Source organism: Neodiprion lecontei, chromosome 4 (genome assembly GCF_021901455.1).
Source record: "Neodiprion lecontei isolate iyNeoLeco1 chromosome 4, iyNeoLeco1.1, whole genome shotgun sequence".
Taxonomy (NCBI): domain Eukaryota; kingdom Metazoa; phylum Arthropoda; class Insecta; order Hymenoptera; family Diprionidae; genus Neodiprion; species Neodiprion lecontei.
In genome coordinates, this window is record NC_060263.1 from 5,643,356 (window position 1) to 5,658,483 (window position 15,128).

At 39.5% G+C, this 15,128-nt stretch overlaps 2 protein-coding genes across 7 annotated transcripts in view; one reads left to right on the forward strand and one right to left on the reverse strand.

Moving 5' to 3' along the window:
- LOC107226208 (transmembrane protein 132E) overlaps positions 1-15,128 on the forward strand; it is a 205,665-nt gene that overhangs the window by 104,321 nt on the left and 86,216 nt on the right. The gene's annotated exons all lie outside the window — the stretch shown is intronic.
- Positions 717-8,276, reverse strand: LOC124293813. Of its 5 annotated transcripts, none has more exons than XM_046736187.1 (6): positions 7,654-8,276; positions 6,087-6,158; positions 3,180-3,396; positions 2,178-2,998; positions 1,334-1,503; positions 717-1,120 (listed from the first exon to the last, which is right to left on the reverse strand). In XM_046736187.1, the coding sequence occupies exons 3-6, from the start codon at positions 3,379-3,381 to the stop codon at positions 1,078-1,080; spliced, it is 1,236 nt and encodes a 411-aa protein (XP_046592143.1). In that variant the 5' UTR covers positions 3,382-3,396; positions 6,087-6,158; positions 7,654-8,276; the 3' UTR covers positions 717-1,077. The 5 variants fall into 5 exon arrangements, 4 of the variants coding, with proteins under 4 accessions (XP_046592143.1, XP_046592140.1, XP_046592141.1 ...); XM_046736184.1 differs by having other exon boundaries at positions 1,334-1,490; positions 7,654-8,261; XM_046736185.1 differs by lacking the exon at positions 6,087-6,158 and having other exon boundaries at positions 1,334-1,490; positions 7,654-8,261.

Sequence of the window (15,128 nt, forward strand, 5' to 3'; positions counted from 1 at the left end):
TTTCTTCCTCCGATAGAGTTTGATGCGGACGCGGTACAATTCGAGAGCATTTCTTTGACAGGGCGATCAATCGTCGTGAATGTAATCTGACAAAGATTTTCACAGTTGACGCTGCCCAATAAACAATGCCAGTATATAAAGCGTATGAAATTCGTCAAAAAAGAACGTTTTATTCTGTAGAATAAACGTGCAGCACCTACGTATTTTATTGCGAAGAATGTCCGCCGTGATTTCGGTTTATTAAACGTTTTTGGTGGACGTCTTACGATAGTTGTTCATATGCAAATTTTATACGTTTGAAACCAAACATTTATAAATCGTATCTCAATTTGTTGATAAAACGTATCGAAAATCCGTTATTTTAATATTTATGGTAATCGTCTAATATTTGGATATTGATGACTACTAAGAGACGTTTCGCAAGTACGTTTTAAAACTCAAATTATGAAGGAAATTTTTTCTATTAAAATGTGTTGACAATGTCCGTTTAACTAACGTGACAAAATGTTTTCTGTTAATGACGCTTTAATCTTTCATTATTTATGTCTAAACGAATATTATACAGTGTTAAAAAACGTTTTTAATTGGACCTCTAGACTTGAATACATAACGTATCTTGGATGTGTAATTGAAAGCGTATATAGTACACTGCTATAGAGGAAGATCATTTCACGTTAGCTAGAAACAAGTCTGGGTTGAGTTAGAAAGCGTACGAATTTAGTTTATATATGTGAATCGATTTTATTATATCTTTGTTAGAACGTTACACAAATATCTTATATCTATAAATACTCATTTATCAAAAAAAAAGGTACATCTTGTAGCTCATAGACACAGCTCAACCTACACTATACTTTCGTCTTCACGGTAGTTACAACTAACAGAAAACGCTAAGAATATTACACTTATATCAGAAATATTTATATGCCTGTATGATTTGTACTTTTATATGACTGTTTTTAAAATTAGTTGACGTTTACCACAGTTTCTTAGCCCTTCTTTCGTACATAGGTATGCCGTGATCGAGCTAGTTTTAACCAGTCTTTCACGGCACACGAAACACTGGTTTCGGTTGCATCACCAATTTCCTTCTTGCCAAGAAAGGTTTGTTTCACAGCCTCTGAGAAAAAATACATCAAAAGGAAGGTACAATATCACGATATTGATAACTGATAAGGAATAATTTCAATGTAAATTGTGATGAATCTCGAATATATTGGGAAAAAAGTTAACAGTTTGCATAATTTGAATAATAATGTGTGAATAATATTGTTTTCACACGATAAATCCAAGTAATAACTGTTTCTCGAAAATTTCATGAATTATTCATTACCGTAAACAGTTTCCATTGTCAATGTCTTTTGAAATGAGACTTTGTCCCTCCCTGCCCAATTGAATTGCATCGCTAATTCGTTTGTGAGTAGTGACCTCATTATAGCCAACACACATTGGCGACCGCTTGTCCCTCCAATAGAAGCCAGTTTCCCGGTCTGCAACAAAATACTAAAATGAATGAATGTCGAATTGAATTCAAAATATTCTTACTGTTATCAACATCGATAACAATTTTGACTAGTTGGAGATTGTCGATTCCTAATATTTTTTCAGCATTTTTTAACGTTAACCCTCTCGATCAGACCGAGACCGATTTCATGTTGAATGAAAATCTCTCACCATATTGATATTTCGATGGGTGAAAGCAGTTTACCTCAGGGTTTAGGAGTATCTATAAGGCCATCTGACCTTGCTTAATGGAACTATGCAGTTAGAACCCTGACCTTGCGACCGATACAGTTTTATGAAGCCTCAAAGTGCGTGTTGCGTAGAAGCAACATACGGTCCGAGAGGGTTAAAACGTTACGAACCGCAATTCTGTATGCCTGTAGTAATTTTCATTATTCCTTTGCAGTCAACACATACCGAGCGTATTCTTCAATGAGAGACAACCCCCTCCCTAGTGCTAAGCCAACTCAGGCACATGACGCGTACGTGAAGTTCGGTCGAGTGGAGACTAACATGGCCACTGGCATTCTATCCCCTCCCGGCCGAGCCTCATGTGCCTGTGTTGGTTTGCGCTAGGGAGGGGGTTGGCCCTCATTGAAGAATACGCTCGGTATTAGTACCTATCCGTATGTCATGACATACATATTTTGAATATGATTGCAAGGTCTACTCACTAAATAAGTTCGATGCTCTTCGGATTTCAGGATATTTTCGAGGTTGGAGAAGTCTTCCATGGAGTTAAGAGGAAGTTTTGGGAATTCGGCTGGTTTCTTTGTTACGTCGATGCTGACTTCCTTCTGTTTTGAGAAGATTTTACGTAGTAGCAGATGGTTTTGTTCAGTGTAGGATTTAATGTGTTCTAAATACTGCAGAGTTTTTTCTTCAAAGGTATTCTGTTCGCGTGATGTGGTCGGGGTTGAAGGTTCAAGTTGTGAAAAGGATCTTGATAAGTCATATTGCGTGGTAGACCTGATGATCCTACTAGAAATGTTTCTATTTGATGTTTCATATCCAGACAACTGATTCGGTGACTCATGGGAATTATCATTATACTGGTGCTGTACGATCTTGTGGGCCAAGTTTTTCTTTGGTGTCTGATTTTTGGTAGATCCTTTGGCTGAGTTAATGTAGCGAGTATTCTTATTACGGTTAGAAGTCGATTCATCGACTTCGGACGGTGGCAAATTCTCGTCAGCTGAAGAGGTGTAACCTAAACTACTTGAACTTTCACGAGAACGCTTCGTTTTTTTTTTTTTGTTACTAACGTGTCGATTTTTAGCCTTCTTCTTGTCGGTTTTGTGTTTACGTTTTTTCTTTTGCGGCTCAGGTTCGACATCATCACTGTTCGTAGCTTCATTCTCGTCCACGTCATTGGTAATATCTTGCTGAGGTATTACAGTGGATTTTTTAGCGATGTTGCGAATTATTCCGGATTCATCGGACGTGCCCAGCTCCAGTAGGCGCGCCATCGTTGCTTCGGTGTCGTGGTAGTCATCTGTTAGTTAATCAAGGAATATCAATCAATACCGAATGCTCATTGATTAGCAAAATTAATCACAAATGTACAATATGATCAAAATATATCGTCGTAACTCTTATCCAAGTGAAAATTAATATGATTGAAACATTCAATCCGTATACAATTGTAAAAAAAAGTTCTACGTTCCAATAATCACCTCCGGTATGCAGTACTTTGTGAATGGCAAACTTTGGCCATGTTTTTTCATAGGCAGCCTTTGATTTTACAAGTTTTGTAAAATGATCTTCAGTTTTTGTCCGTGGCCAGTAACATTGGGTGTTGTTTTCGACCAGCCAAAGAACTGGTACCAATGCGCATTCTCTATCTTCGCCAACCAAGAATTCAATCACCGCATACATAGTTCTGCAGCACGACTGAGTAAAAACATCGTTAAATGTATCATATTCTCTAGTCTGGTGTATAAATTTATATTTGATCAAAATTCAAGCACTTTTATTCCACTCTGAGCAAAAAGTGCCAGTTTAAAAGTTTTTAATTAGGACATCAACATAGGAATATGCAAGGTAGTATATAAGTTAAAAGATGAATCGATCATGAAACATTATGAAGATTTTGGGAACGCATGTCTAACCAATACTTGAACGTCAATGTGACGTACAAAACTATAATAAATCAGCTCAAAAGTGATGTTATGAACATATGGTAGAGTTGGGTATATTGGACTACTAGGTAAATTAGACTCGGCATATACGGTATATGGTAATAGGTATACGATAATGTTATTTTTTGCTAAACATCTCAATTGAAGCAAACTTTTAATATAAAAGAGATAATGAACCTACGATTCTCGGGAATGTGTGCGAGGTAGACATAGACATACTATACATGTCTTGAACGAATCCCTCTTCCTCGTACACATTGCCGAGAATCGTAGGTTCATCATCTGTTTTTTGTCGAGAGCTCGTTTCGTTGAGATGTTTAACAAAAAATAAAAATTTTATTTCATTTCGTGTAGTATCGGAGTTACTGCGAAACCATCTTTAAATGGAAGACAGACGAATTTATGTAATATATCATCGACGCGATAAGATTTCGCTACGTTGAAACTTCTTACGAAAAAAATCCCTAGTTTGGAAGATTTAATAGGTTTCTGATAAAGGTCTCGCTTGTACTTGAACGGAGTACCTATAATTCTATATTCTCCGGCAATGAAAAGGATTGATTTGATCACTAATATTTCTGTCCCACAAGCTACTACATTATCCGGCCTTTTTATTGATATTTTGAATTTTTTCGTTTCCAGAGCCTGACATTCACGAGAATTTCCAATAAATTTGGGTTTAGGAATAAATTTTTCCTGACAATTAGTTTTACGAATAGAACTTAGTTCTTCAAGTCGATTACTCAGCTGCTGCAGCGGCAAGCGTTTCGATCGAATAAGTCGTTTCAAATGGCCCAAATGATTTTCATACACAAAGCAACTGTATTCTTCTAATGGGCCAAATCGTTCTACGTCGTCTATGACATGCAGCAGCGAATGTACATTATATACGACAAAGTTTTGTCCGTATATCTTAGCACCTTGAGTAACGAATTTTTCGATCATATCTTGCGCGATGTTTCGAAAACGCGAGAACAAGGCTGTATTCGATAGAATATACACGGCGGCAGACAATAATAAAAAATGTTTGTACTTTTTTCGATCTAGCACATCCCGCATTACAACAGGGCCGGAATATAACAAGAAAAATCTAAATTCTGTCGCTTTCCATCGATGCAAATCCAAAAATCCACGGGGCTTTCGAGGAAACTCTGCCGGAACATATCGCGCCAATAGTTTCATTATACGTTCAATTTCTAACAAAATATCCTTAGACAATTTGCAATCACGTGAACCCTCGACCCAGTATTTAAGGAGCAACCTCTTCAAAATTCCCAGGTAGATTAAATGCATGGGATCTAAAGGAAATTGGGAGACTAGTCCCACGTAAAGATCTAAAAGAGGCGAACGTCCTTTAACGTGACGATCGTTTTCACTAGGTGCAACAAAATCACTATCTTTTCGCTTCTGGAATTCGGTGTCACATGGATAACACAGTTTACGGTTGAGATGAACTGCGCGAATCTTACACCTCTCGCAAGCATCCTTACCCGAATGTCCTAAACACATTTTCAACATAGATCTCGCGGGCGCGTCACACGCGAATAAACCAACTCTGACAAAGTATTTGGTGCCATTAAACTCAAAACCATTGGTGCTTAAACGTGACGTTTCTTTAATTAAATCTCGTAAATATGAAGATAGTGGCATCGGTTTACCCGTACCATAATAAACACCAATTACAAATGGGCTATCATCGATCATTGAAATACTGCGTCCCAAAATTGGCCAAAATGATGTTCCGCTACTTTTATAAACGGGAATCCCATCAATATTAAAATCAACTCGCAACGTATGTTCAGGTGACAGTCCTTTTTTGAGACCTGACTCGAGTTTTTGTCTCAAGCATTTCTCCAAACCGAAATAACACATTTCTCCGTTGTCTAAATTTAACGTTTCAATACGTCGTGACGTGTGAAGTAGAGTCCTAGCACTTAAGGGTAAGATAGGATGTGCTGGTTTCAATAATGCTAGCAATTGATCGATCGCGTTATGTGTGATGTTATTTGAAGATGCCCAGTCGCGCAAATTTTCAACAAAGTTCGTTTCATCATCTAAATGCACTTCATCGCTGACGGAACTTGAATTATCTTCAGAACTGTACAACGTAGCTTTGATGCTATCTATGTCACTTTCGATGTCTTTGAAATCTTTATTATCGCGGTTCGAATTAGAGTTTTCTTCATTCTGTTCATTACTTTGATGGATATGATCAACATCATAATCGCTATCTATAGAGTGCACATATTCTCCGATACAAGACACATGTTCATGACTAGCATCTTTTAATTGTGATTTCGTAAGGTGCTCGAGTGCACAATTATTGCCTGCAATACTCAGTAATACTTTACGAGTATTTATAGCTGTTTTGCGACGCAAATGTCGTTTACTCAGAACTTTTAAATCATGAGGCATGTTATAAAACTAAATAATAATACACACCAGACAAGAAATGATGTACGCTTTAACGTGCTTGCCTTATTTGTCGTAAATATCCGCACACCACTCTGAAAACTAAAAGTTAAATGAACCTAATGAACGTAGTACGTGAGTCAATACAGAAGATTCATAGCAATAAAGCTTTTACACGAGTTAGCGCAACAATTTATATAAAATTTTATTGAAAATTAAGTAATTTGATCAAAAATGCTGTTTCGTGTATATTTTCTTGGATTTGGGCTAAATAAATATTAAAAAGGCATTTGTAGCCGAACAATTTTGTAAACACGAATAAAAAACGTGGTCAGCTACCCATCGAACGTATATAATACGCAGGTAATGAGTAGTTTCATTCTATTGGATTTGACTCTGACATTTACCGATAAACGCATAGTATACTCATGATTTACGTTCAGTAGTAGGAATCGTGATATATTTCAGGACTAGATAGTACTGTTACTAATATTATTATTCTATAGTACTTATAGTTCTATGTATCGCTATTTATTGTTACTACAAATTAAACAAGATCGTAGTTTAACGTTGAACCAATTCTGGGCCGATGTCCTGCTTATATTCTAATACTTTTCGAATAGTATATCATGACGCCTACTACTGAACGTAAATCATGAGTATACTATACGTTTATCGGTAAAGATCAAAGTCAAATCCAATGGAATAAAATTACTTGTTACGAATTTCCTGCGTATTATATACGTTTGATGGGTAGATGACCACTATTTTTACCAGTGTTTACAAAATTATTCAGGTGCAAATCCCTTTTTAATATTTATTCAGCCCAAATCCAAGAAAATATACACAAAACAGAATTTTGGATCAAAATACATAATTTTTAATAAACCTCTATATAAGTTGTTGCACTAACTGGTGAAAAAGCTTTATTGCTACGGATCTTCTCTATTGTCTCTATTGTCTAACATGACCGTCTTCTTCTGATGGATAATAATTGTTATTTTCAATTGAAGGGAAAAGAAAATAAAAAATATTGTCAAAATAATATTTCTGTGATTTCGATGGCACAGAAATATTTACGTGGCTGTATTACTATACTTTGTTACTTTGGAAGATGCTACGAGTTCATATGTATGTTATAGATATGTTGAAACGGTATCTAAAAAAATAATAAACACGAAACCGATTTCAAACAATACAGAGCAAAAGTTACTAATAACCGCATGATCACATGGGATGATTATTAACATGAAGTTTTCCTCAAATTCGACAAGAACTAATATAATTAACCTATAATATACGTATCATAGTAAACTTAACACATATAAATAACGTTTAAAAACAGTTCAAAAATATTCATGAACGTTATATAATAAACAATAAACTATTCCATATTTTTATGGTACATCGTTTGGTTTAGAGAAAAAGACGCAGAACATTACACATAGTTTCTTTTGAAGAAAGAAAAGAAAGGAAAGAAAAAAATACAGAAGAGACAGAATTTGAGTTGCAAAACACATTATTTTTTCAACCAAGAATGCTCGATGTATTAAGACAAAATACCACCATATTTGGAAAAATATGTAGTTGTACTTACCAGCGTTATTTAATGACGAATTTGCTTCTTCCGTCTAGGCCGCAGATTAACAATAGCTTCTCACCTTTTTTGCTACACGATCACCGATCGATCCGAGCACCTCCGCATTCGGTTGACGAATAACGCCATAACCAGCGCCTGAGGCCAGTTGCAAGGGTGGGGATGAATATAGGCTCCCAGACAAAGACAAAGATAGAGGAGACGCAAGAGCGACAGAGAGATCGTGCCCAAAAGGGAATCAACTTTGCCATATATGCCCGTGTTATTCCGAGCTGTCCTTGTCTTACCACTCGCTATACTTACACTTACTGTATGAATGCGCGGTCCATGGGATAAGTTCTGTCTCTACATATAATTATTGCGCTCTTACTCTAGCTTGCAGCGTTACCGACGCTGACGCACCAGAGCAGGAGAATAATATATCAGTAGTGACACAATGTATAACGCACAGAACTCCGATAAAATAGCGCGAAAAATAAACGTACAAACGACGTTAAAAATGCGACAGGATATGATGAACGCTTGTTTTAGCAAGTACTCATACAAGATATTGAAGTCTTGACGTAATTCGTGCCAAATAATGAGATTTAATATATTATAATATGATAACCAATATTGTGAAATAATTATAAAAATGTACAATAAATTATTATTCTTGGTACGAAATTATTCACGTTTCGGACACTTCTTTATTCTCTTCCTTTTATTGGTTATATCTATGTTCCATGCACCGGTAAATGAATACAAGATCAGTGTTCAGCTTTAGTTACCACATAATATTGGCATCAAAATAACGGGTAATTAAAGTCCATTTTTCGGAAACTAATTATAAGATAATCAACTGATTTGGCCACCGCTTGGCATCAGGCGGTTCCGCATACATGAATACTAAAAGTGCGTTCATAATCTGAATATTGTACTCAACGTTGAATTTTCCTCAATCGTGTTGAAGTAAAACAAGTATGAACCCATTTGATCAAATATACATATTATACAATTCAATGTATCTTGAAAATAGTCCGATATTGAATAAATTTCATAAACGGTTATTGAACGTAGATCACAAGTAGCAGTAAAACGTGAACAATAATCGTTGAAAAAATACGTTCATCAAACGATGAATATATTTCTGTGCAATAGTGGAAAACCGCAATAATTAAGCGCTTAATTGGGGTTGCTGGTAGTTGTATGATGAATGTACAATATATATATATATATATATATATATATATATATATATTAGGGTGTGTCGAAAATGAACTTTTTTTTTTCTTCGCTCCTACCACTCAAAACTTTAGGTTTTGACATTAAAGAGGTCCTCGTTCAAGGAGGGCGCTGTAGCTTGAAGTTTAGAAGTCGCTCAACGAGGATTTAGGTTTCCCATCTAATTAACACGTAAAAAATATTGTTTTTCGTTCAAAATGATGTCAGGCATCCAAAAAATTGGCGATTTCTGTGCTTCTTGGCTTATTTGAAAGCATGACTCATCCCCTAAACGATGATAGGTCGTTTTTCGACTTACCTTGTACCAATTTTTTTTACGCCACTTTTCGACCACAATAGTCACTTTTTCAAGTTTACAAAGTCTCCAATGTATCAATGAGTTCAAAATGAATTGCTACAAGTATTGATTCTTGATTCGAATATAAATAACCAATTCCAAAAATTAGTGAAACATACAAAATTTCTCAAAATAAACATGGTTTTTTGAATAAAATTGAAGATACGGAATTTACCAATTTTTAGAATTGGTTATTTATATTCGAATCAAGAATCAATACTTGTAGCAATTCATTTTGGACTCATTGATACCTTGGAGACTTTGTAAACTTGAAAAAGTGACTATTGTGGTCGAAAAGTGGCGTAAAAAAAAATTGGAACAAGGTAAGTCGAAAAACGACCTATCATCGTTTAGGGGATGAGTCATGCTTTCAAATAAGCCAAGAAATACAGACATCGCCAATTTTATGGTTGCCTGACATCATTTTGAACGAAAAACAATATTTTTTACGTGTTAATTAGATGGGAAACCTAAATCCTCGTTGAGCGACTTCTAAACTTCAAGCTACAGCGCCCTCCTTGAACGAGGACCTCTTTAATGTCAAAACCTAAAGTTTTGAGTGGTAGGAGCGAAGAAAAAAAAAAAGTTCATTTTCGACACACCCTAATATATATATATATAGATGTTGTAGACACCAAGATTGAAAATGAATTTCATAAACGTCTATCACGCGTAGATCAGAAATACCAATAAAACGTACATTATAATAGTCGAAGATATACGTTCATAAAACAATCAATATACTGCTGTGCAATGGTGAATAGGAAGTATGATAAACGTCTAATTAAAGTTGCTGGCAGTTGTGTCATGAATGAATATTATATGTTGTGATTACCAAAATCATAAACGAATTTCGTGAACGTTAATAGCTCGTAATTTGTAAATTCAAATGAAACGATTCTGATAAAACGTTGAAAGATGGAGTACCAACATCGTTAAACATATAAGTTTTAAACGATTTTCGTACGAATAATGAACAAATATACTATACGTTGCTTTTGCTATAATAATACGTATTTTAAACTTCTGTATAATGAAATACGCATAATAAACAGAGTAATCATACGAATAATATCCATCCGAAATATTACAGTATATGTGATACGGTTGAATTTTATACTTATACCATTATTAAACGACTTCGACGTTTCATATACGAAATTTATACTGGTGTGTGTTTATTGGGTGGTAGTTGTCTTCCTTCAACATCGACAGCTTGTAAAATTTTTCAGGGCACATAAAACGCGCCGAACTGTATTCCAGATTTATGACGGTTGGTCACCCTGTCAAGCAACTGCTTTCTAGTTGTGGCACATGCGCATTAAACTATTGGATGGATAATCGCTCTGCACAGGTATGTGACACCGGGTACCTAAGTATTCTGCTGAGGTGAAATATCCACCTTGCAATACACAGGGGTTCGTCTGAATAGCACCTTGTCCCCGCCAACCAAACATTTCTACGGGCTCGTCCAGACGATGTACCAATTAACTTCAACTTTACTCCCAGCAGAATTCATCCCCGACTTCTGATTAGGTATGTTCCAATGGTACTACTGCTACTTAAGTGGTCTCCAGTTATCCTGGAAATGTCCTTGAATCGTGCATGTACTTCCAAAGTCCTGGAAACTATTTTTGAATTTTTCTTGTCCTTTTAAAGTCCTGAAAACTGTTCTTGAGCAACCTTGAAATGTCATGGAAAGGTCCTTGACTGCACCTGGGCCAAAGTTTCGTTTTTCTCGGATCGTTTGGTCTCATCGTTGTAAAAAATCCCTCCACTCACCCTGGTCGAGCATAAATTGTTATCATTTTCCCACCCACAGCCCGCAGACAGGAATTGAATCGAACCGGATTTGCCGCTCTCGCGTGAATAAATCAACCAGCGAGGATTATATCCGGAAGTTTGACGTGAGCGAGGGCGGGAGTGATCGGCTCGGCATCCAGCAACCGGCGTCTTCCGGAGGCCCTGGTCCTTTTCGGGAAGGAAACGGGCAGCACCCATCGGTCACGGACGCTCGCCTCCGCGAACTGTAAATCGGGGCACCGAGCCGCTGGCACCCGGGTGAGAGGGTCTGCGCACCACCTGACCTAAACATAAATCTCGCCAACTAAATCCCGAACTAAGTGCAGCGGCCCCGTCGTCTTCCCTGTATTTCCTCTCGCCCGGTTCCGCTCGTTGCCTTTCCCCTTCCGCCAAACTCCCTTTCCCCAAAGATCCGAGGAAAGCAGCCGAGAGGGGCGTCGATACTTTGCTTCTTTCGAAGCTCTTAAACCTTACTCGAGCCACTCGAACAAACTCGAACACCCTATCCGTTTTTCGATCTATTCTTTCCGTCGCTTACAACTTGCCAGGAGGTTTTCCACCTCCTCTAGTAATCCTTCCGAGTCTCCTGCAAGCTCGCGAGATGCCTATGTACTTCAACGTTACGGAATGGTTTTACAAGGCAAAAATGCCGAAGGGATTCACGCTATATGTTGCCAGTCCGAATTACAAGGGTAAAAACTTGGAACTGTACGAATTTCGGTCAAGGGTTTCAAATTCGTTGTCGCGATGTTCTCGGTCTTTGAGGAATAACCCCTCAAGTTTCTCGAACCAAAACGATCATTTCCTGTTCTCAAGGAGGAGTAAGAAGAAGAAGAAAAAAAAAGGAAGAAACAACGAGAATTCATGAGGTGAGCGACGGTAAGAAACGAGCTTCGTAACTTCTTCGAGAAGATGGTGCTCTCCACCTTCTTCGAAATCGTAAGTGAAAGGGGGCGATGGTAACTGGGAGTTGGGAGTTGGAAATCCAAGAGATAATTGGTAAGCCGTGAGTTCTCGATATTCTCTCCCTTGTTCGTTCGGCTCCGGTCTATTTTCAGATTCCGTCGTCTTTCCAACGCTGTTAGGTGGTGGAGGTGTTCGTTCGCCAGGTTCTCCCCGGTGCTTCAGCAGTATGAGACGGAGGGAAACTCTGCCGCTGCTGCCGGTGGTGGTGGTGTTGCTGCCTGCCTGCTGCTCCCTACGGCGGAAGATTATTCTCAAGATCCGCCGGCATCAGGCCAGCAGCACGCCACGAGCACTACCGGCACGGATTCAATTCCAATTAAACTTTTAGTTGGCGTTCGTACTACCGGAAAATCACAAGAGTATAGATTTTACGGCTTCGCACCAGCTACGCTCTCCGAACGTAATTCTGCGCGTTGTAACGTCGCGTCGTCTTCAGGGGAGAACAAAATGAGCCAAAACTCGTTCTTACTCTTCCCGTTCACCGTTTCGTCGTTTTCACGGATTCGTGAACGGTGTTGTTTACGCCTCGAATCCAGACAGTCAGCCAATCAGCAGCGATTTTACGGAAGATGAGAAGAAACTCGGCTACCGTCTCTTGAGATTGCCTTTTTCTACTCTCTTCAAATTTGTCATATTACAGAGGCGAACTGCTTTTTCGAATTCTACGAACAGGATTACCTCTTCCGCTTATTGTGCAACGAACTATGACGTGTAAAATCAATTCCCTACACTCCGCGTTCTTATCTCGACCGTACAAAGGAGTTGGTCACTCGAGACTCGAGAGGCTTGCCGAAGGGACCGTTGTGGAAAATGAGAAATAAAATTGACGCGAACGAAATATAAATTCTCCCGCAGAGCCACTCTCTGGAGGATTAGAGAGAAAATCACGTTCGAAAGAGAGAGAGAGAGAGAGAGAGAGAGAGAGAGAGAGACAGAGAGAGACAGAGAGCAAGATGCAGCAGCGACAACAATCTAATCATTTTTCTATCACCGGTAACTGTGTTTTCAACGTAAATGCATCAAGCTTTCCGATTCCTCTGCAGAGGAAATCAAAGTAGTTCGCACCTCTGCCGGATTGATCATTCCTTTTCGTTGTCATTTAAATTCAGGTTTTATATCGGGTTTTCACGTTTCTTTTTTTGCTGGAAATATCGCGATTGCCAATTTGCAGAGAATCGTCGACGCGTTCGAAATCTGGTGACTATATCGCTGCTATCAGCGAAATTCTCTCCCCCAAAAACTGACCGCGACCAAAGCTCTGTGTCCGAACCTTTGATCCCGTGCGGGGGTAAAATCGTGGGTATAATTTGTTCGACATTCGATTTACGACCCTGTTGCGAAACAGCGTTTGCAGAGCGAAGAGTCTTCAAGGCTGGCAGAAAAATGGCCGTCCACCACGCGTAAATTTGCATCTCGGAGATCCTTTACCCCGGGCCGCAGGCAGGACGAGTTCGCCAAGCCTCGATACAATGTGGCGAACTTGAGAAGAAGGTCCTTCCCAGTTTATCGATCGCGCGTGCTACGATCATCGGCGACAATGTTGAGCACGCTGGGAATTGTGGTAATTAATCGTCCGACCATCCGAGAGGAGTTGTCAAGGTAATCTCGTGGCGGTGATCTGGCGCAGATCGTTCCCTGAAACCCGCTGATTATCCCGGTTATTAGCGGTTCAACGGAAACTGTTGATCTATCGCCTTCTGCTGCCGAGTTTCGCGTTTCCAAGGATCCCGATAACGCTTCGCTGGGACTGCAAACGCCGTATCCACTCTGGCTGGTCCTCAGGTGTACGAAGGGAGAGGAGAATTCGTATCTCTTGATCGCGGGTGCAGCGTTCTCACCGTATAATTGAGTGTCGCTCCAGAGCGACTCCGGGATTCCCGATACGGATCGAGTCGTCGAGGAGAACGAACCTGCGCACCGTAGGTACGTCGTATCTCCGCATCACGGTGTAACACCCATCGACCGCATAACTCTCTAATTCGCACCTCAACAAATTCCACGGACCATTGCCATCGTACGCGATGATTATATCATCCATGTTGTCCGATGGTCCTGGAAGTCCTTGAATTTTTCTTGTGTCCTGGAAACATTCTATTTTCAAGCTTTGCCACGGACGACACATTCATTTGTGCTCACTGAGTAAATGTTTAAAAAAAAAATGGATTTCCACATCGAATCGTGTCCTTCGTTCTTTCCTATTAACAGGTGGTAGTAGAAGTAACTTAATGTATCTCGTACATCGCGTCGATTATGTACAGTGACCTCTACCCTCTGCGGAGAATTCACGAATTCGTGTATTTTTATTTTTTCCGAACGTCCTTGAATTCGTTATGGATTTTTCACCGGACACCGTGTTACCGTTCCGTAATACGGCGCCAAAAATTTCGCTGTGTTTAAAATTAGTGGGGAGCGTATCTACCGCGTGTCAGGTTTTCGACAAATCGACGTAGAAGTGGCCGACCGTTAAGTGGACGAAGAGTGACGGTAAGGCGAGGTTGAAGCAGCGAGCATCGTCCAGTCAATGAGAATTCCCGTTCACTGGCCATCGCGTTCTTGTCTCCATTCACCGTCGGTAGCGTCTTTGTCCGCACTTGAAGTGTTCGTTAACCGAGGTACGTCTTCGACACCCTTGGTCAACGAGACGCCCCGGGTATAACAAGTGGAAAAAATTACTCGAGAGAGAAAGAGAGAGAGATCAACGACCGGGTGTGTGTGATGAGGTAAGAAAAAAAAAAGGGTCGACGAGGCGACCATAGCTTATACACTGTGTCGGGGAAAACTGTTTGCACCGCGGTTGAGCCGGGCGTGGGATGGATTTGAGGTCGGGAATAAGGACCCTTGACCGTTTCATCAGAGAATTCTGTACATCCGCGCAGCCTATAGTAAAGTTCTCGACCTGGTTCTCCTCTCCCTACCGTCGTCGCGTCGCGTCGTTTCCCTCTCGCGGATGGTAGGATGAAACTTTGTTCATTATTTTTCCCCGCAAACGTTGACGCGTGTGTATATCCGGTACGTCGTCAAATTGTCCAACAAACTTTGCCTGATCACCGATGCGGATGAAGAGTAGACGGGATCATTTGTAAAACGTTCGTGCGGGCAGCGATATTTGACGGACTTTGTTATCTCTTTTCGGAGTGGCAGATAA